The sequence below is a fragment of the Equus asinus genome, chromosome 17 (assembly GCF_041296235.1).
Source record: "Equus asinus isolate D_3611 breed Donkey chromosome 17, EquAss-T2T_v2, whole genome shotgun sequence".
NCBI classification, from domain to species: Eukaryota; Metazoa; Chordata; class Mammalia; order Perissodactyla; family Equidae; genus Equus; species Equus asinus.
In genome coordinates this window covers 46,064,857-46,085,411 of record NC_091806.1, presented here as the reverse complement: position 1 = coordinate 46,085,411, position 20,555 = coordinate 46,064,857, and the positions used below count along the sequence as shown (strand labels likewise).

General features: G+C 63.3%; 1 protein-coding gene and 1 long non-coding RNA gene across 25 annotated transcripts in view; one reads left to right on the top strand and one right to left on the bottom strand.

Moving 5' to 3' along the window:
• Window positions 1-17,480, bottom strand: part of TPCN2 (two pore segment channel 2) — a 26,438-nt gene extending 8,958 nt beyond the window's left edge. For 4 of the 24 annotated variants that reach the window (XR_011495208.1, XR_011495207.1, XR_011495209.1 and 1 more), the window contains exons 1-14: window positions 17,286-17,474; window positions 14,097-14,161; window positions 13,327-13,403; window positions 12,764-12,941; window positions 11,305-11,421; window positions 6,743-6,849; window positions 6,181-6,253; window positions 4,250-4,370; window positions 3,428-3,493; window positions 2,798-2,862; window positions 2,379-2,479; window positions 1,720-1,801; window positions 1,440-1,526; window positions 84-203 (exon numbers count right to left, since the gene is read on the bottom strand). Coding sequence is in view for 7 of the 24 variants with exons in the window: in XM_070488336.1 (XP_070344437.1) it covers window positions 84-203; window positions 1,440-1,526; window positions 1,720-1,801; window positions 2,379-2,479; window positions 2,798-2,862; window positions 3,428-3,493; window positions 4,250-4,370; window positions 6,181-6,253; window positions 6,743-6,849; window positions 11,305-11,421; window positions 12,764-12,941; window positions 13,327-13,403; window positions 14,097-14,161; window positions 17,286-17,394 (1,368 nt within the window). In the remaining 17 variants the exon portion in view is untranslated. Of the gene's footprint in view, window positions 1-83; window positions 204-1,439; window positions 1,527-1,719; window positions 1,802-2,378; window positions 2,480-2,797; window positions 2,863-3,427; window positions 3,494-4,249; window positions 4,371-6,180; window positions 6,254-6,742; window positions 6,850-11,304; window positions 11,422-12,763; window positions 12,942-13,326; window positions 13,404-14,096; window positions 14,162-17,285 lie in introns of all 24 variants that reach the window. The other 20 variants (XR_011495204.1, XR_011495199.1, XR_011495198.1 and 17 more) reach the window with 10 other exon arrangements.
• LOC123281979 (uncharacterized) lies at window positions 16,654-20,555 on the top strand. The gene is made up of 2 exons (XR_006521806.2): window positions 16,654-16,858; window positions 20,216-20,555. It is a non-coding gene; the product is annotated as an uncharacterized lncRNA (long non-coding RNA).

Genomic DNA, 20,555 nt, shown 5'->3' with positions numbered 1-20,555 from the left:
GGCTGGTCGGGGAGGCGGGAGGGCGGGCGGGGGTGAGGGCGAGGGGCTCCCCCGCGTCAACACGAGCGCCACCCCATGCTCACACAAATGGACACGAGGTTCCCAAGGGCGACAAGGTTCCCCAGGTAGTCAAAGTAGCGGTGGCTGAAGAGGAACTGGGCACTCCGCAGAAACGGAGACCGGTACTCGGGTCGCGGTGGGTGCTGCAAAGGGAAACACACGCTCAGACGCTTGTGCCAGCAGCCACCTGGCGCCCCTGGGAGCCCACAAAGGTCCGCGCCCCCATCCCCGCCTTATCTCCTCTCCCAGTCCATCCAGCCCAAGGAAGTCATGTCAAACAGAGAAACGGTTTTATGCACAAAGAGGGAGTGAGAGCCAGTTCCGGACGACCTGGACCCAGCAGCACCCTGCAGGCCAGCAGGCAAGCGTCCAGGGAGAGCCCAGCAGACACCACCGAGCAGACCCTGAGCAGGGAGCCCACCTGCCCTTCCAGATTCTCCCGGCCCGGGTGCCGCACCCGGAGAAGGGCCGGCCCACAGCAAGTCAGGCCCACGACGGTGGCCAAGAGCTGTCTCCCGGGCCCAGCAAACCTCCTGCAAGAATCATCATCCAGAAAGGCGCTCCTCCCCAACTGCCGCCTGAGGATCAGTGTCACGGTTTCGGCAAAGTTGGCACTGACGGCATGGACCTAACGTTCCCCTCAAGTCCCCTTGAAGGGGACGCTCCGCTGCCCAGCCTCGTCCCAAGCAGAGGCCTGATGTGCGTTCACATAGAAAGCGTCCGCCTGTCTGTCCCTACGACCATCTCCCGTGCCCCAAGGGGTGTGGAGGGGGCCACACGGAGGAACGCTGCTGAGAAGTGACACCCCAAATGACGACAGGACCAGCACAAGCGCTCGGTGGCACAGGCCGAGCAGGGCCTGGCTCCAGGCGACCCGAAAGACTTCAGGAGAACACGCTCTAGGGAACCCACCCCCAACAGGGGCCAATGACGAATCCTGGAGAAGCTGACAGTCGTGAACTGAACTATGTCCCCCGAAGTTTATATGTTGACGTGCTAACCCCAGCACCTCTGAGTGGGACCATATTTGGAGACAGGGGCTCTGAAGAGGTGACTAAGGGAAAGTGAGGTCACTGGGGTGGCCCTAGTGAAAAAGATGAGCTTGTCACAGAAAAAACCGTTCAGAAGCTTCCTCCAGGCCGGGCTTGGCCCGGGTCGGTCTCTGTGGTCTAAGAATTTCATAGGGTCAATAAAACCTCCCCAGTTTCCAAGAGCCACACCAGCTCTGTTCCTGTTCACCAGTCCAGGGCCAGGACCGCTGGAAGACAGGTCCATGCCCTGGTCATCAAGCTGCCCAGGCGGTCCGGGCCAGAGGGCAGTGAGAACTCCCCGCTAACCCTGGAGGCCCAGCCCCAGCAGGTGACAGCCTGGCTCCTCACCTGTTTAATCACCCTTTTGTCAAACTCATGGAAGAGTTTCTGAAACTCGTCAGCAGACATCATGTCGCCCCCATAGGAACGCAGCTTCTGTGAAGGAGGGAAGCACAGGTCAGCCGGGGTCAGCGGGGGTCAGCTGGGGTCAGCCTCGGCCAAGGGGAGAAGGGCCTAGAGCAGAGGTGAGCCAACCCACACACCCAGACAGGCCAGCTGATCTGAAATGACGCCCCCATTCTAAAAGGGGCTGCTGGCCCAGGTGACCTCGGGGTGGGCGGGGCCCTACCTCCACGATGGCCTGCTTGTGGCTGCCGGCCAGCTGGACTTTGTGAAGCACCTGCAGGACGTCCTGGGCCTTCACCCCGACCCTGTGGGGAGAACACCCAGGCCCCAGTGAGCCCTGCCAGCCCAGCACCCAGGGGAGCCCCGGCCTCAGGCCTCAGCGGCTCTGAGTCCACGACGCAGCCCTGGGCAATGCAGGGCCTCCACAAAGGAGGCGACATGGGCATCTCATGCCATCCTGTCATCCAGAATCTCAGGAGACGCATCGCCCCCACCTTGAACAAGAGCGCATGGTGGTCGGAAGTGGGGCAGGACCCCCAGGGGCCCACAGACAGTGAGCAACCAGGCCCGGAGCTGGCCCATGACACCACCCAGAGCCAGGCATGAGTAGAAACGTGCCCCGGGTTCCAACACCCGAGTGACGGCATGGGGCTGTAGGACAGGCGCCGGTGGGGTGAGCAGGCCCCTTGCCAGCCCAGGGTCTCGGGGGTCCTGGGGACAAGCAAGTTAACCCAGATGCAATGCCAGAGACAGCCTGGAGCGAGCGCGGACCCGGCATTTCCGACCCTGCCAGCAGGCAGCAGGGACTCGGCGCAGGGCTGGCTCCCAGGGCAGTAGTTTCCTGTCCCCAGGGAGGAGGGCGTCCAGGAGCCGGGCACTCACCCCTGGGCAGCGGCGCCGCCCTCTGCCGACAGGGAGCAGAGGACCTGGTATGCGGCCCACGTCCCCAGCCGCCTCCGGAGCAGCGAGGTCTGGAGAGACTTCTGCAGGGAGCATGGCTCTGAGCGGCGCTGCTGCAGCGACTTCACCAGGGCGGTCCCTCCATCTGTCCGCGGCAGGGCCCCTCGGGCAGCAGGGCACAGCCCCAGGGTCCCGCACAACAGGCCCTGGCTCCCCCACCGTGGGCTCGTGGTGTGGGGTCAGCTGCCCTGGGGCTGTCGAGGAGGGGGCAGTGGAGGGGGCCCTGGGGCTCAGACCACCCGGGGGAGGGACAGGAGCAGGACGTGACGCGGTTCCCAGCGCCCACAAGAGGAGCCAGAGGGCAGCGGGGGACCACGTTGGACCCCCGGGGGGTGGCTCACCATCAGGTAGCCCCGGAACTGGTTGTAGATGATGGCAGTCAGCAGGTTCATCAGAAACAAGCTTCCTTGGGAGCAAAGGCCACGTCAGTGGGGCCACCACGGCAGGGGCAGGGTCCCCGGAGGAGGGAGCAGCGGGCTCCCAAAACCAGCTGTCACGGACAAGGCTGGGGGCGGCACCAGAGGGGCAGCACAGGCCAACCGCCCAGGGCTGTCGGCGGGACGGGGGTGGGCGGGCACCACTCCACACCCAGGCCCCTGTCCTCGTCCAGCGAAGGGGAGTGCCACCTGGCTGCCTGACCGGGGGCGTGAGGGCAGAGGTCATCAGTGGTCACAGACCAAAAACCACAAGATGGGCCACATGGAAGTCACAGAATCAGGGGTCACACTGACACGATATCACAAGGTCAGGGATCACAATGAGGTGAATTCACAGGGTCAGGGATCACACTGAAGTGATGTCACAGGGGATCACATTGAAGTGATGTCACAGAATCACGAGTCATGTGAAGTGAAGTCACAGCATTGGGGTAGCATCGAGGTGAAGTGACGGGGTTGGGGGTCACATTGAGGTCACAGGTCAGGGAGCACCCCCACCCCTGAGCACTCGGGCTCCGGACCGCCGGGGCTCACCGATCAGGGTGAAGACAACGAAGAAGACGGCATAGGCGCGGTGCTTGGAGTACGCAGGGATCATCACTGAGAGGAGAACGTGGGGAACTGAGCCTGCTTGCCGCTCAGCACCAGCCGGCAGCACTACCCCACACCGCCCACCCTGAGAGGGAGCTGCGGCCTCCTGTCCACGCTCGGAGCAGCCCCCACGCTCTCCCGCACACCCGGGGACAGGGAGCCGCCAGCTCTCAAGGACGCCCGCCCCTGACGCAGGGCTGCCACCCGCCTCCCCGCAGGCCGAGGTCCAGCTCTCCCTCAGTGACTCGCTGGCTCTCAGGACACAGGGGACAGGGCCCAGGGTCCCGCTGCACAGCTCCCCAGGAGCAGAGGCCCGAGCAGCCCTCCTGGCAAGGCCTCGAGGGTCGGTGATCACTCAAGTCCAAGGAAAGGCCCCGTCAGGGTGGCCAGGCCCAGCCCGGCCCACGGCCACAACTGCCTCCCATCAGAGCCACCTCCCGCCACAGCCGCCCGCACAGACAGAGGCTACTAGCTCCCCACAGCGTGTGCAGAGGCCACCGAGGACCCCAGGGCCCCCGAGCCACAGCCACAGCCGCCTGTGCACAGGGGGGCCCCTGGGACCCATGGAGCCCAGGGCCATCATCACCACCTAGGAACGTGGCTCACTCTCAGCCCCTCAGAAGAGTCAGGAAAAGGAGGGGGAGCGAGAGAGTACAGGGAAGGAAAAGGGAGGAAAGAGGAAAAGGAGGGCAGGGGCAGCAGGGCACCGATGCCCCCCTCCCTGCCACCAGGGGCAGGAGGCCTGAGCGCCCTCGCCGCACGCACCGTCGGGGTTGTTGGCTGTGGTCAGGAGTACGAGGAGCGACGTCAGGGCCTCCGGCAGGTTGCGGAAGTACGTCAGCCTCTCCTGGGCCTGCCCGTCGTCCTTCTGAGAACACAGGGCGCTCTGAGGGCCATGCGGGGACCTGACATACCAGGACTGCCCACCGTGGGGTCAGCAGCCCCGCCCGCGTCCCCCCCATCATTTCCCAGCAGGCTCTGCGCTCACGGCTGGACAGGACCCAACTCAAGGTCCTCCGGGCCCCAGCGGGCGTCCAGGGAGGCTGCACGGACACAGCCGTCACTCGGAATGGCAGGGAAAGGCTCTCGGCTGGCCAGGCTGAGGGTCACAGCCTGGAAACCAATGGACCACCCGTGGGGACAAGCCAGCCCGCCTGCAGGCCAACCCCGCCGTGCACCGTCCTGGGCGCGCTGAGGGCGGAGGAGCAGAAGGGCCGCCCTGCGGAGAGAAGCTGGAACGGGGGTGGCGACCCCCCAGAGAGTCCCCCCCCCCGCCCTACGGTCTGTGTGTAGGGACCCAGGACAGCCCGCTCGCTCGGCCGCTCACTGGAACTCGGCGCCCGGGCCTGTGGCTCATCAGAGCTACATGCAGGGCCACCCGCGCCCGGCTCCTGACCGCCCTCCTAGGGGCAGATGCCCCCGGCCACCCATTCCTGCCCTGTTCTCTGGGCTACACTGGACGGGGCCTGAGGGGGCCGAGGACAAGGAACCTCACAAATCGGTCACTGTCACACCCTCCTCTGAACTCCATCGGTGGCGGGAACTGGACCCTCACGGAGACAGAGGCCAAAATGCACAGCCCTCTGGCCCCGCGGTTACCCGAGGCCGCTCTCCCCAGCCCAGCCCCCTTCGCGGGGCAGAAAACAAAGTTGGCAGGGGAGCCGACCCTTCCGGCACCTCAGGACCCTCGGTGTGCCCACCCCCAGCGCCCACCTGTCCTGCGCTCCGGGAACCACAGCAACGGCAGCGTCACTGGACGGTCCCATGGGGCCAGAGGTCCTGCAGCTGGACCCACCTCACAGTCCAGCTGCCCCCACCCGCCCAACACATACACACAGGGACACACACACAAAGGGGGCCCCCGGCTCCCCAGGGTCACAGGGGACAGTCCACAATCTTCCCTCATGGACAGCACAGCCCCAACCCCAAATGCTGCCACAAACTCGGAGAAGACCAGCCTTGGCCAAGAACCAGCCAATTCCCAGGAGAGAGACGCAGGACAGCCCCAGCCTGAGCAGAGTGACCGTGGCCAGGACATGAGGAAAGACACAGAGGACCACACATGCAGGGGATGGGGAGGCCAAGGCAGGCGCCGAGGGCAGGGGGGACAGGCACAGACACCTCCACAGAGCACCGAGCTCCTGGGGCCGGGAAGCAGGGGTCTGGGGGGACGGGTACCCGGGTAGGGAGGGAGAGGAGGAGGTGGCAAGAGGCGCCTGGATGCAGAGGTGGGCAGGTGCTGTGTGGGCAAGATGGGTCCCAATGGCCCTGAGTGCCAGTCTTGGGGGGACCTCCATCTAGGAGGGGTGCAGAGAAAACCAGGTCAGTGAACGGCCTGGAAGTGAGGGGACAGGGGGCAGGAAGGGAGGAAGGGGACAAGCAGAGGGAGGGAGAAAGAGAAGGAAGGAGGGAAGTGGGGGGAAGGGCAGGCAGGCAGAGCCCAGGAGGCCCTGGGCAGACGGGTGCCCAGGTAGGAGGCACAGTGGAACACTGTGGCCATTTGAAGAAAGACATCTGGCATCCAGGCAGGCCACCACGGACCCTGCTTACAAAGTGGGCAGGCGCCCTGACCTGGTCCTCATCTCGGCTGGCCCAAGAACCACTGGGCAGAGCTGCCACGCGGATTCCCCGAGGGCCCACCCTGTCAATCAAACCGCAGGGCCCAGGGCTGGGACATGGCAGAGTGGAGGCGGTACCTTCTCTCCTGTGAACAGCAGCATCCCGAACATGGTGAAGAGACACAGGTGGAGCGCCAGCAGCAGCAGGACACTGGGGGACGGACACCGCGCTCAGCACTGGACACACACCCCACACGCCCAGCAGGACAGGGTCCAGGGACAGCCGACCCCACCACCCAGGGAGCTTTCTGCAGCCGGCCCCTGGGATGGGTCCCTTCCTCCCCCTAGAACCTGCCACATGCTTGCCCATGGGGTCCTGTCCTAGTGGAGCCCTTTCTTGGCAGGGACAACTGGCAACCCCGGGGGCATGTCCTAGGGACCCAGAGAGGCTGCATCCAAGAAGCCCAGGGACTCTCGGAGGAGGAAGGCCACTTCCATCCATCTGGGCTGGGTGGTGAGTGGTCGGTCACGTGAGCCACTTGGGGAGGGGACCGGAGGCAGGCAAAGCGCCCAGTGGGTCTCACAGACCACGTGCGGGTCTCGGCCCACAGCTGCCAGGATGGGAGCCTGGCGGCGCCCCCATGGCACAGCAGAGAGCAGAGACCCCCGCCCGCCCCACCAGCCCTGCCCCTGGGCCCACCTGGCCATCTCGGGCAGCGAGCGCCTGATGCACTTGAGCGTCTTCTTCATCATGGAGGAGTTCTGCATCAGGAAGAAGGGGCGGAGGAGCCGGCGGACCCGCAGGGGCTGCAAGAGACCAGGCCGCGCTGGAGACGGCCCCTGGCGCCCCCGCACCCAAGGCCAGCCACACCTGTGGTCACCATGGTGATCACCACAGCCAGGGGGCCTCCCCCGGCCACACCCTCGGCTGGCTGCTGGCTCCCGGCTCCTGGTTCCGGGTCACTTCTCTGCCGCAGACCTGGGCCTCCCCTGGCCCAGATGCCCGGTCCTGCCAGGTTCCTGACACCCACCACCACATCCCCCCAGGGCACAGCTCGGACTCCGACAGCACCTCAGGGAGGGGGCGGCCGGAGCCACTCAGGGCACCCTCCTCTCTGGCGCACACCCCGCAGAGTGCCCTCCGTGTGTCTCTACTCAGCGCTGTCCTGCCCACTAGGGCTATTCCACGTGCCCTCCTCAGCCTTCCTCCTGGCACACCCCGACCTGGCTCTGGGCCTCACCTCCAGACACACACACACACACACCCCTTCCCCTCTGCCCTCCTGTCAGAAGTAAAAGGTCCTCCCTCCTCACACTGTCCTCAGGACCCCCCGGTCCCCCAGGAGCCCTTTTTCCCTCTCCACTATCAACACGCCGCACACTTTAACACCCGCTACTCACCAGAAGGACACTTGCCCCTTCACTGGGCCCACGTGCCCCTGCTCCTGTCCTAGCCAATCGGTCCTCCTGTCCAGGGGCACTGGACCCACCTGTGAGGACCTCCAGGCCTCTGAGCCCAAGATTGCCTTCCATCCCCCAGCGCTCGGCACAGACAGCTGCCAGCCCCCCGACACACGGCCTCAGCCCCTCTCGTCCTGCCCAACCCCACACGCTGGACACCCTGAGCACCCTCCTCTCTGGCCTCAGCCCCAGTGTACCTGTCCACCCATGCGATTTTAGGTATCATGCTTATGCTCTGGACTCCCACATTCCATCTCCGATCCAAGCTCTCACCTCCACACTCCAGTCCTCAACCTGAACATCTGGTCCCCGAAACACAAGGATGCCCGGCCGCCTCCCCGCCAGGGCCCTCCACGGTTGCCTGGGGTCCATGCCAGCCTGGGGTCCACGCCAGCCCATCCTGAGCCTGCCCCCGCCTTCCACCGCCGCAGCGCTCCACCCACAGTCTGCTCAGCTGGCTGGTATGCCCATCCCTTCCGTCTCAGCGTAAATGCCACCTCCTCCGGCGCTGCCCTGGGTTCCTGCCCTTCACAGCACCCATGGCATTTTGGAATCCTATTATATAGCTGGTGTTTCCCAGCCACAACAGAACAAGGTCCCACCGCACTAGCACACAGTAGGCCCTCCAGAACACGTGCAGAATCAATATCCCAAGGACTCGCTCAACCTCCCCGGCTGCACCTGTCCTCAGGAGGGACCCCGGCTCCCGGCACAGGACTGAGACGGCCAAAGGAACCAGCGGTGAACGGACACTGCTCAGGGCTCAGCCCCTGCCCCCAGCTCACCCAGAATCCACTCACTGGCCCCCGGCAGGAAGCCCCTGTCTTGGGGCCCAGTATCGGTCTCAGCCAGCCCTCGAGTCAAGCAGGAGCTGAGCATCCCGCCGGCGCCCCAACCTGGGTCTGGACCCTCGCCTGTAGACAGATAGGGCCCAGAGCGCAGCTTCTCCCAGTACCCCACCCCACCGAAGGCCTGCCCGACGCCAGGGCCACCCAGTGCCACAGACACAAGGACATGCAGCCCTCACGAAGGAGGGGAAGGTGCTTCCACATGACTGGCCTGCAAGGAGGAGCCGGCCCAGTGCCAGTTAAGGATCACAGCCCTGGCCCCCAAGGCTTCAGGGACAAGCCCCCAGCCAGTCTGAAGACAACCCCTCTCCTGTGAGAAACAGAAACGGCCAAGCCAGAGCAGGGACCATGGCCCATCGGGTGACCAGAAGCCTGCGTGTGATCTGACCCTCCTGGCCACAAGGTTGGGGGCAGCAGGACCCCCATCAGGTAGAAATGGACATGGTCCTCCAAACGGGCCCCCGATGCCCAAGGGAGTTCTGAGGAACGGCCAGCTGGCCACAAAGGAAAACCTCAGGCCTGCTTTGCAGACAGCTCTGGGTGCTGGGCCCCAAGCAGAGGCGGATCCCACGTAGCATCACAGCCTCAATCAGGAAAGCCCCTGAGAGACGGTGCAGAGGGAGAGCTTTGCCATGGGCAGGGTCACCCTGTCTGGACTGAGAAGGTAAATTCCCGGGTGGGTGGTCAGGAGCATGGAAAGAACGGGCTGGACGATGGGGACGAGGAGTCCAGGGAGGACACGTGTGGACAGGCGGGTGAACACCCACCACGGGGCATCCCCCAAGAGGAGGCTGTCAGGACAGGATGACACATCCTGTGATGCCCGAGCCTCTCCCCTCGGCCACCCGCTCCGATCTTCACAAAGCACGCACAAAGTGGCCACAGAGGCAGGGACAGAGGCTATGCCCGGGACCAACAATGCAGACCAAGGCCACCACTGAAGGCCCGCCTGCCACAAATGAGCCAGCACTGGCCCCCAATGTGGCTCCTGGTGGGTGGGTGACTGCGTGGGCCCCTTCCCCATGCAGGGCACCGATTTGTCCTCACTGGATGGTCAGGTGTGCAGGTTAGGGCTCTGCCTGCCCTGCCCTCCAGGCCTCTCCCAGGACCACCGTCCCAGCCCCAGGGCCAATGCCACTTCCAAGGAGGGCACACCCACAGCACTTGCACCATGCCACAGCCCCTCACCCGGAGCAGCCAGCCTGCAGGAGGGCCCAAGGGCGCTGTGAAAGCTCGGTGACACGAGCCAAGGGGCACAGCCCTCTGTGGGGCTAGAGGAGGTCATATAGGCTCCGAGCACTAGAACGAAACAGAAGCAGCAAGTGTCACTCCCCACCCGACAAGTCCGGGCCGCGCTCGTCTGGCAGCAACCCTTCCTAAGGGAGGACGGCGCACCATAACCGTTCACGAAAAGGGGGCAGGGTGCCGGGCCAGTACCCAATTACCGAAGACAGACCGGGGTGCTGCTGCCTGAGGGGCAGGGAGGTCTGCGTCGGGGATCCCCAGGCACATCCGACAGGAACCCTTAGCAGAACTCCAGTAATTAAAAAGGGCAGGACCACCGAGGACGGGCCCTTGGGAAGGAATGCGGCAAAGTGTGCGGGGGCGGGACAGGAGGAAGATCTGGCTCAGAGGGCCCTTGCTGGTGACACAAGCAGGCTGCAGCGCGGGGCACTCCCTTGCTTGCTGGTTAGGTGGCCGTGTGCTCAGTATATACTAAGTAAGGGACCTCCTCCTCCCTCCCTGCTCCTGATTTCACACGAGGATTGCTGGGCATGAGAGGCGCACAATTGAGCCCTGAAGCGACAGAACATCAGGTGGCCCACCAGACGGGCACAATGGCCATCAGTTGGAAATGGAGCCGGTGGCGGCTGGGCCGTCCTGCTCCCTTCGGGAGGGGATGACAGCCTCCTCCTGCACAGGAAGGAGGGCAGCATCTCACTGGGGAGAGCCGGCCGCTGTCGGCGCTCCTGCAGGGAAGAGGGAGGCAGCGTGTGGGTGCCAATGGGGTCTACGCCCCCGTCCCCCGCAGTCCTGGGCCGTGACGCTGGGCTGGGCCTGCCACCCACAGTCCTCCTCCCTCAGCCGCTGCCTGCGTGGCTCGGCCAGTGGGGCAGTGGAGGCCCAGGAGGCAGGACACGGAGGTGGGCCTGCTCCCTTCTGCTCACCGGCTGCTCAGCCCGCAGCGCCGCAGGGCTTCCAGCCCATTCCTTCGGCACCCCCAGAACCAACCTCCTTGAGCACCCGCCGGGCAGCACCCCCTCCTCAGAGGTCAGGGTCCCAGCTCCAGGGGCCCCTGCCCTGAGCTTCCAGGTACCAACAATCCAGATCTTCCCTTGGCGCCCCAGCCCAGGGTGAGGCTCTTTCTGTGTCGCTGGGTCCCCTTTTGCTTTTCTGGTTACTCCACATCTGTTTAAGCCCCCGTGTGAAATTCTCTCTAGTAAAGGTCCTGATGGGTGTCTGTGTCCACCCCTGATGGATACGGATGTCCCCAAACCAGCTTTGCCCAGCTCTATTCTATCAGACCACAGGGTGGTGCTTCTGGGCGTCTCAGGGGAAACAAAGATACTGCGGTCAGAGATCAGGGGACGGCGGCTGATGTGGGTTTTCCTAATGTCGGGCATCAGGCGGTTGGGGCGTGTGGCTGGAGTGAGGTCCTGGGGGTGTTTTCAGGGGCATCCAGCCAGTTGAGGGATTCAGCTAAAACTGGTGAGGCAGGACCAGGACCTGGAACTCGCTCCCAGGTCCTCGGGCCGTCCCAGACCTCAGTGTCTTCACCCACAAGGCTCCCGGCCAACAGGTGACAGAAGTGTTACAGGGGGTGGGGAGAGCTGGGCAGGTGGGAAGAGAGCTGCAGGGCCTTGGGACCCCGCCCACCATTCACCTGGGCAGCCGCAGCCTGCAGCCCACCCAGAGCTCCCTGCTCTGGCCTCAGGGCTGCCTCCCCACCTACCTCCTGACAGACGAGACTCAGCGACACGGTCCAGTCCAGGAGAGAGACCACCAGCACCAGGAGGTAGGCCTGCAGCCAGAGGTTCTTCCAGAACTCGGCCCACCCGACCAGGTAGCTCTACAAGAGAGAGTGCACAGTGAGCAGGCAGGCAGCCGCACACACAGGCCAGGCCGCGGTGGCCGGAGCAGAGCGCCTCGGCGGGCAGGGTCTCTGCGTGACTTGGGGAGCAGGAAGCCGAGCGGCAGTCAGGAGGCCCGAGCTCCCTGCCCGGGCTGCTGGTGAGCTCGGGCGGCTGGTGACCTCGGGCTCAGCACTGAAGCACTCTGGCCTCAGTTTCCCCATTAGGAACAAGCTCCCTGCCCATTCTGTCTGCCCAGCCATGAATTCAGCCTGTGCACGAGAACGATGCTGGAAAAGACCAGGAAACACAGAAAGCACAGGCTCAGGGGCCGACGCAGACGCCTGGGGAGGGTGGGACCCGGTTCCTGGTTCTGCCCTCACCTAGCTGCCACTTCCCACCATCATACAGCCTGCAGAGGCCACAACTTGCAGATAAAAATGCAGGCTCTCTCTCACCCTTTGAGCCTTCCCAAACATACCAATCATTCAAAAAGTGCCAACGAGAACTTCTCACTAGTTTCAGTTCCACTCAAAAACCCTCAGACCTCCCAACCACAAGATGGGCTGAAAAAGAAAAATCAGAAACCGCCCGGGGCCCTCAGTCACACACAGGCACCGACACGCCCCCAAGCCCCTCGGGCTCAGAATAGAGGCCTGACCCACCCTCGCCACAGCGGGACTGTGGGCGGGCACCACGGGACCCGGTGCTGCAAGCAGGGCGTGGTCAGGCCTGCGCCGGAGCCAGGGACGTGTGCTGGGGCCGGACCGCAGCACTGGAACGGCTGTCGTTTGACAAACGTAACAGAACGTGCGGCCCACAGCAAGATGCCAGCCCTCCGCGTCTCACTGGGAAGTTGCCACAGCTCTGAAGCTCTGACGCGGCTCAGAAGCCCCAACGCACAGGGCAGGGCCCACCTCCAGCTCCAGGAAGGACTCAGGTCACAGAGTCCAGAGTCAGACACGCAGCCGCGTGAGCTGCAGACCCCTCTCCACCCCACGTCCAGCTCCTCTCCTCCTCTGTCTCTTCCCGTGGAGGTGGGAGGGGGGCCACGGGAGAGACCACTAGTCCCCTCTTGTTGGGCTGGGGTCTCTCCTCCCAGGAGCACTGCCAGACCCCCCTGACCACTCCCGGAGGTCCTGCAAGGCTGTGCACCCTCGATCGCTCGACCCAGACTCAGTTTACACTCTGGAGAGAGAGAAGAGCTGACAGAGCCTCTGCCTCAAGGCCCAGGATTCTCCAAGAAACCCAGGCCTCCGCCCGGCGGGTCAAAGTGCACAGAGAGGAGCACGGATGCGTGGATCCAGCAGCATCACCAATCAGGAAGGGGCCGGGCTTCACCTTCACGGAGACGTCGGCCACGAAGACCAGCAGGCAGAGCAGCTCGATGCTCTCAGTCAGGCCGCAGGGTGGCTGCCAGGGGGCCGAGCGGTAGCGGACGTCCGCGGTGCGAGTGAGCGAGGAGGGGGTCTCGATGAAAGCCAAAAACAGGATCAAGAAAATGGTGAGGCTCAAGATCCTGGAAGAGGGACAAAACTGGTTAAAATGAAAGACCCAGACACAGTCCAGGGCCAAAAAGCAGATCAGCAGGCGGAACGGCCAGAGGGCAGCAGGACAGGCTCCCCGGGACCAAAGGGTGGAGCCCACACTTCCCAGTCTGTGGCCACTTGTGTGGTTAGATAATATTAATCGGGGTGAAAGTCGATTGCCATGGCTGACCGGAACGTTCTGGAAAGGAACCTTCACCACCAAAGAGCCCTCTGTGTACAGGCTGGGCTCCGTTCCAACCAGGAGGGGAGACAGCACGTCCTTCTCCACCGGGGGAGGGGAGCCTGCCTAGACCCTGAGACCTGCCTCCCCCCAGGAGGCCACAGGAACCCCGCCGTCCACGTGTGTGTTCTCACCACTGGCATGCATCCGAGTAGTACCATCGGTAAAGCCGCAGCGAACTGGAGTCCACGCGGTGGTGAATGGAGCGATACTGGAAGGGAGAGGCCACACGGGGGAGCATATGGGGGTCTCCACAACACCCACCGCAGCCAGCCACATGCAGAGCACGCCTCCCCACGAGAGGCCCAAGGCGGGGAAATGGGCTGAGGATATGGCACTCCCGTGCCCCAGGGGGAGTTGCGCCCGGCAGACAGAGAGTGCACCCCGAGGGCTGGACCCCAGGGCCACCGGGTGCACGGAGGGTCAATGCACAGCTGTGCCCCGTCTGCCCGGAGGCTCTCTCCTCTGTGCAGCCAACTGTGTCACCCTGCAGGACGCCCCCGGCCTGATGCCGCACGTGGGGCACTGCTCGCTTCCAGTCTCTTTCACTCGTGGAGCCCATGTGTGGTTTGTGAGGAGGGGGTGGTCTTGCCATCTCTGGACATCTGTCACAGGACTGGAACAGGGTGGCGCAAGGCAGCCCCTCAGTGGGTGGTCAATCAATGAGGCAAGTGATTCTGGGACTCCGAAAAAGAGCGCCCAGCACCCGTCTCCTTAGGGAGGACTCGAGGCGATGCGCCCAGAGGCCCGCTCATTACAGTTACGTTGACCACGCGGTCCAGCAACCGCGGCCTTGGCCCCAGGACAGCGAGGAGTGCAGGGACGAGCAGGGCACCCACCACCCAGTCCCCACAAGATCCAGAGACAGGCCCAGGCCCAGGCACTCGGAGCAGGCGCCACCCACCTGGATGGCATCTTCGATGAAGACCACAGCCTGGTCGAAGCACAGAGCTCGCCTGGCCTCAGCACCTGCGGGCAGAGAGGACACATCGGTGACAAGGGGGACCATGTGGCAAGCGCCCATTACAGGACGACTGAGACCGAGGAAAGGACCCAGCTGCGCTTTTGTCCAAGGCTCTGGAACCAGATGCCCTTCACCTGCAGCAGGTCTGCACACACCCGGAAGACAGGGCCCCGCTCGGCGCAGTGTCCCCCGTGTGGGGCAGGGTCTGAACAGGTAAGGGGCCTTTTCATCGTGAGCACAGGGCTTGGGGCCCAGGGGAGAAGCAGCTCCACTCCCACCATTCCTGCCCCCCAGGACCAAGTGGCGGAGGACACGCGGCACCGAGCGAGGTCTGGAGCCAGGCCCCAGTTCCCCAACTGCTGGCCCGGGGTCTAGGGGCCATGAGCTTAAGCTCACTGTGCATCTCCCCCTCTGTCAAATGTTAATGGGCACCCAGCTGGGCCCCCAAGAAGGTACCATGAGGGGCACCGCAAACACAGGAGAGCTCCCAGGCCCAGCCTAGCACACACAGCACACTCAGTAAATGGCTGGCTGTGGCTACCCTTCCGCCACCTTCCCCACCCAGCGCCAGGTGCTCAGGGCACAGGAGGACGGGATGGGGCCCACGGGGGCCAGGCAGGCTCCCCACTACGAGGGGCCTTCAATGCAGTCGGGCGGCTGGAAAGCCCTGGCCCAGCACCCCGGGGCCCTGCCCATCAGGGAGCCGCAAGCCACACATCGGGCCAGTCATGGTGGCCCTGGGTTCTGCCCACTGCATCATGGGCAAGTGCGGCCTGTGTGGCTTCGCTGCAGAAGCCACTGCCTGACCCAAAAGAAGAAGAAAGGCATAAGGAGCTGCCACTCAGCAACAGAGGAACCCCACTGCCTGAAGCCCAGGAGAGAGGGACCGCCCCAGGCAGCACGGGCCCCTGGGGGAGCAGAGCCATCCGCAGTCCCCAGCAGTTCCCAGATCAGGGCTTGCAAATGAGGTGCACAGCCCCGTCTCCATCTCCCTTGAAGATTCTACTTCCACATGTGGTCCTTTGGGGCCAGTGGCTGCCAAACCCGCCCTCACCCGGCACCGAGAGAATGCAGACGTGCACACCTCTAGGGCAGAGGGGCCAAAGTCGGAGGCGGGGGGGGGGGAGGGGGCGGCGGGCCGGGCACCAGGCAGAGCTCCAGGTCACTGCCCGCTCTGCCCACCATCCCCAGGGAGGCGGCTGCCCCCGTCCTCAGGGCTCATGCAGCAGGGCCCGAGGACCAATCCAGGATGTGAGGGACCCTGGACAGAGGTAGGAGACCGGACTCTGTCCCAGCTCGGCCACGGCCTGGCTGCATCACCCACTTTTACACCACAGCAATCCCTGTCCTCTGCCTTTTCCCTAACCAGTAAGCCAGTGAGGGCCTGCCCGGGAACAAGAAGAGAAAATGACTCCCCTCAGCCTCTGGCCATGGCCCATGAGGTGGGACTGAGTCAGAAGGACCTGACCGAGGGTCCCCAGGGTGGGCGGGGCACCCTGCAGCAGCAGTTCCTCCACCCCTGCTGCTGGGAGAAACGGACTTCGGGACACACCAACCCCGAGTGCAAGGCCCCGTCTAGGAGCTCGCACGGAGCTGCAGGAGGAGTGAATAGGCCATTCTCAGCCCCGGGTCTGCAGAGCCTGGCCGGGGAGGCCCCGAACACTGAGTGAACTGTCCACGTTCTCAGAAGCCCGCCCCCAGAGGCCCCTCTTGCCGGCCACACTGCCTGACCCTGGCCACTGTCTCTACAGCATAGGCCTCATCTGCCCAGCCGTCCACTCTGCCAGGACTGGGACCCGCAACCATCACAGTGCACCGTCCAGGATGGCCATCAGCACAGAGCACAGCAGCTCTGCCACCTGGCCGGACCCATGCTGAGGGCCTCCCTTCCTGGATTCTCTCTGAAGCCTCCCACCGCCCCTCAGGGCAGCCCCTATGACTACCCTCCTTTTACTGAGACTCAGAAAGGCTAGGCAACCTGCCAAGGTCACACGGCTGGGAAGTGGCAGCACCAGAAAGGCACCCAGACATCCAGACACGAAGTCTGCATCCCCTGACCGCCACCACGTCCTACGTGCCTTGTCCAGGGCCCTGCCAGGCCTGGCACGGGCCGGATGGAGAACTTTCCGGGGGACAGCCTCTGACATGGGCAGGCGGGTAGCCGCCCCAGTCTCTAGTTTTCTCATCTCCTCTGGGGGACCTGCCTCCATTATCCCACGGATGGGCAGGCACTACAGACCCCTCCCCAACAGAGAAGGAAAGGGGGCCCAGGGAGGGACCGTGGTCCAGTATGATGCTAGCAGTGGCCACACCAGATCCCAGAACTGGGACCTTGGGCAGGCCCCGGAGACTCTCTGGGCCTCAGTTTCCTCCTCGGTAAAAGGAGGCTGAGGCCATTCCATCCCTAACCCAGCACGCAATCCCCCAGCTGTCTGCCAGAGACATTGGACTCCACCCTCCCGCCCTACACGGATTCAGCAATCTCTCCACCGTAAACAGGAAGGGCAGGACAGAGCTGCAGAGGGCAATCGGAGGAAGCTGCCCCGGCCTGGGGAGGCCTGCCCAACCCCAAGCTCAAGGGGGACCAACCTCCGGGGCGCCCCCTGGGGCCAGGAAGGAGAAGGTAGAGCAAAAGGACTCTCAAGTCACTGCCAGCTGGGTTCGAATCCCACCTCGGCCACTGCCTGGCTGTGCGAGACTGGGTAAGGGAACGCCCTCCCTGTGCCTCAGTTTCCCCCGTAATTACAGGGGAAAATGGAAGTGCTACCTCCCGGGAGTCACCAAGGCGATCCACGGAAAGCACGACGCCCGGGTCCGCCCCGGGCACTCGGGGCTGCAGGGGGCTAGGTGCCCCCGGGCCGGGCGAGGCCTCTGGGTCCGGCTGGTCCGGGACAGGGCACGACCCCGCAGCACCCGGCCGACGCCGGCGCCCCCAACTCCGCGCCCGGCCGGGATCCGCAGGGCGCAGCGTCCCGTGCTCCGGAAGGCGGCTCCCCTGGCGCCCCGCGCCGCACGGGGCAGCTCGGCCCCCGGCCGGAAGGGGCGCGACAGCAGCGACACGGCGCGGGCCGGCGGGACCCCCACGCGCCACCCCCGCGCGCGCGGCCCCCTCCCCCGGCCGCCGCTCACCAGGGCCGACCGGGATGCCGCGGCGGCCAGGTGAGCCCGCCGGGCAGTCGCGGCCGCCGCCGCGGGCCCCGCTCAGCAGGGGCTCCGACTCGGCCCCGGGGTCCGCCATGGGGTCGCCGCGCCGCCGGGACCTCCCAGGAACTCGGGACGCGAGCGCCGGGCTCCACTGCGCAGGCGCGGCGTCCCCGCCCCTGGGGCTCAGGAGGAGGAGCTGCTGGCCGTGACGTAAGGGAGGCCCCTTCGCTACCAGCCAATGAGGACGGAGGCCTCGCGTGAGGAGGCGGGGACTCCGTGGGCCCCGCCCCTTAGGGCTGGGGCTCCGCTTCCTTCCACCAGGAAGGAGCTCTCGGGACCACCTGGGGCTGCAGGGAGGCGGCTGGGAGGGTGGTCCCCGGTCCTGCAGCGTCAGCGCCACCTGGGCCGTGGTTAGGGATGCAAGTCCTCGGGCCCGCCCAGACCTGCCAAATCAGAAACTGGAGGGGCACGGCCCAGGAATCTGTGTTTTGCCATGTGAGGATGGAGTACGTGGGGTGACCGCAAAGGACATCCCCCCAAATGGAACTTGAGTTTGCCCTCTGCTCATAAAATTAGGAAGAATAAATATAACTGAGGGTAAAGTTAAAAAGACAGATGACACACTGAAAAAATATTTGCAACATACATAAAAAGTATTCTCAGCATTAATGAAGAGCTAGTTTGTATGGCACCTTGCCACAAAGTTAGCTTAAAATAACTCCCCTTTATTATTTCTCAGTCCTGGAGGTCAGAAGTCCAGCGGCTCAGCGGGGTTCTCATCTCAAGGGCTCACAGGGCCAAAGTCAAGATGTTGACCGGCCTGGGCCAGGCTCAGCCAGGCGGGTGGCAGGATTTCCTGCCGTGGGGCTGGGACTGAGGTCCCCATATCTTCATGGATGTCAGCTGATGGTCATTCTCAGCTCCTAGAGGCCACTGTATCCCTTTGCTCCTGGCCCTCTCCATCATCAAAGCCAACAGGAGTGCACTGAATCCTTCCCAGGCTTTGAATGAGATGCTTCAAGGTGCAGCAAGATGCTGCCGGTCCCTCTGACATCCCCCTCTGCCACATCTCTTTGCTTTTACGGCTCATGTGATTACATTGGGCCCATCAGATAATCCGGGATAATCTCCTTATTTTAAGATCAGCTGATTAGTAACTTAATTACAGCCACAAAATCCCTTTTGCCATCTAACCTCCCATAACCAGGAGCGTGATGCCAGGGCGTGAAGGTCATGGGGGCCAAAATCCTGCTTCCCACAGAGCTCTTAAAAATCAGTAAGAAAAAGATTAAATTCTCCATAGGTGGGAAAGGGGTGAAGGACATGAACCAGAAGTTCACAAAAGAAGAAATGCCAATGATGAGTGCATGAAACAAAGCTCCATCTCAGTAGAATACAGAAACACGGGGCTGGCCTGGTGGCACAGCGGTTAAGTTTGCACGTTCCGCTTTGGCAGCCCGGGGTTGGCAAGTTTGGATTCTGGCTGCGGGCCTACGCACGCCTTGTCAGGCCATGGTGTGGTAGGTGTCCCACATATAAAGTAGAGGAAGATGGGCACGGATGTTAGCTCAGGGCCAGTCTTCCTCAGCAAAAAGAGGAGGAGTGGCGGCAGATGTTAGCTCAGGGCTAATCTTCCTCAAAAAAAAAAAAAGAAAAAGACAGAGGCGCTTTGGGACACCTGCGTGCTGGCTCTGCTGCTTCCACCCCTAGGCTGGCCCAGCTGTAAGACCCTGGGCACATCACGCCCCTCTCTGAGCCTCGGTTTCCCCATCTGTATAGTCGGGAGGGAATTGCACCAGCCTCACGTGGCTGTTGGGACGGTCCAAACAAGGAGACACATGTCAAGCACGGGGCAGATGGGAGGTGCCAGGTGGAGGGGGCGCCCTTCCATCAGGAGCAGTCTGAGTGCCAAGCCCACCCCCAACGCCTGCCCTCGGAGCTCCTTCCCATCTGGTCCAGGGGAGATGGAGAGAGGATGCTGTGGCAGCGTTTCCCAGGCCCAGGAGGAAGGCATGCAGACTTAGCCGGCGCTAGCCACACCCCTCCCAAGGCTGTGCAATCTTGCAGGGTCCTCTGCCCTGCTTCTAGTGATGGGGAAACTGAGGCCAAGCTGAGAAGGACTCTGCCCGGGTCTCCCCTTGTCTGCAGCTGAGGTTGGACGAGGTCGCCAGTCCTGCCACTTGCTCGGTCCGTGCGTCTTTCTGGAGCCCCAGACTGGGAGGCAGTCCTTCAGGAGACCCGGGGCCTGACAGTGACATCCTCCCTACTCCTGTCTTCCTCTCTCTTTTCCCTTCCAGCCCTGGCCTCTTCTCTCCTTCCTCCTCAGCCCAGAGAGGGGAGTAACTCTGCCACAGTGCCCTGTCCAGGTGGCAGCGGAACCTCCCTGGAAGCACAGTTCCCAGATCCCCTCAACCTGCTGGACACTGGGCTACAGCAAACATTCCACAAAGCCATTCCTCCCCTGCGGGGGACGCGCAGGCACTTAGGCTGTGGTGCAGGGAGGAGCCAGGGAGGAGCAGGGAGCTGGTAAAAAAAAGAAACAACAGGCCCAAGATGGAGTTGCTTGCCCCCAGGACAGCAAACCGAGACCTAATTGCAGTTTCACCCCCTCCCAGGAATGTGACCTTAAACCCATCAGGCTGGAAATTGCTGATCAACGCTAATGAAGCTATAACCTCTAAATCTCTGGCGGCCCTCCCCCAGAGAAAGAAAATTGTCTCATTGCCTGAAACAATCTTGTCCTTTGCTTTTCCTGACGACTTTGTCCTGCCCAGTTTCTGCCTATAAATACCTTCCATTTTGCACAACTCCCCTGAGCCTTTCTCTTTCCTAGGTGGCATGCGGCCCACTTCTTGAATCAGGGAATAAAGCCGGTTCGATCTTTCAGTTTACCCAGTTGAATTTCTGTTCGTCAGCAGAGCGATGGGAGAAGGAGGCAGTAACCTGGACAATCTTCACGTGCAGTGCCCTCAGCAGAAGAGAATGCATCCCACGGAAAGGAAGCCGTCTCTGCCCGCCGTGGACAGCTGCCCCCACACGGTGCTCTCAATTAACCCTAGGACCGGACAGCTGCCGTGGCTTGGAAGTTGCCGTCCCATCGAAATCTCAGTGCTTGCCCAGCTTCAGTCGTCGTCTGTCTCCTCGTAATTCTTCCCATCCCACACCCACCTGCACTCTTTGTCTTACAGTTCCATTCGAATTCAGTTGATTGATTTTCCCTACTTAATTTCATTGCAGGTAGTAAATGCTGCACAC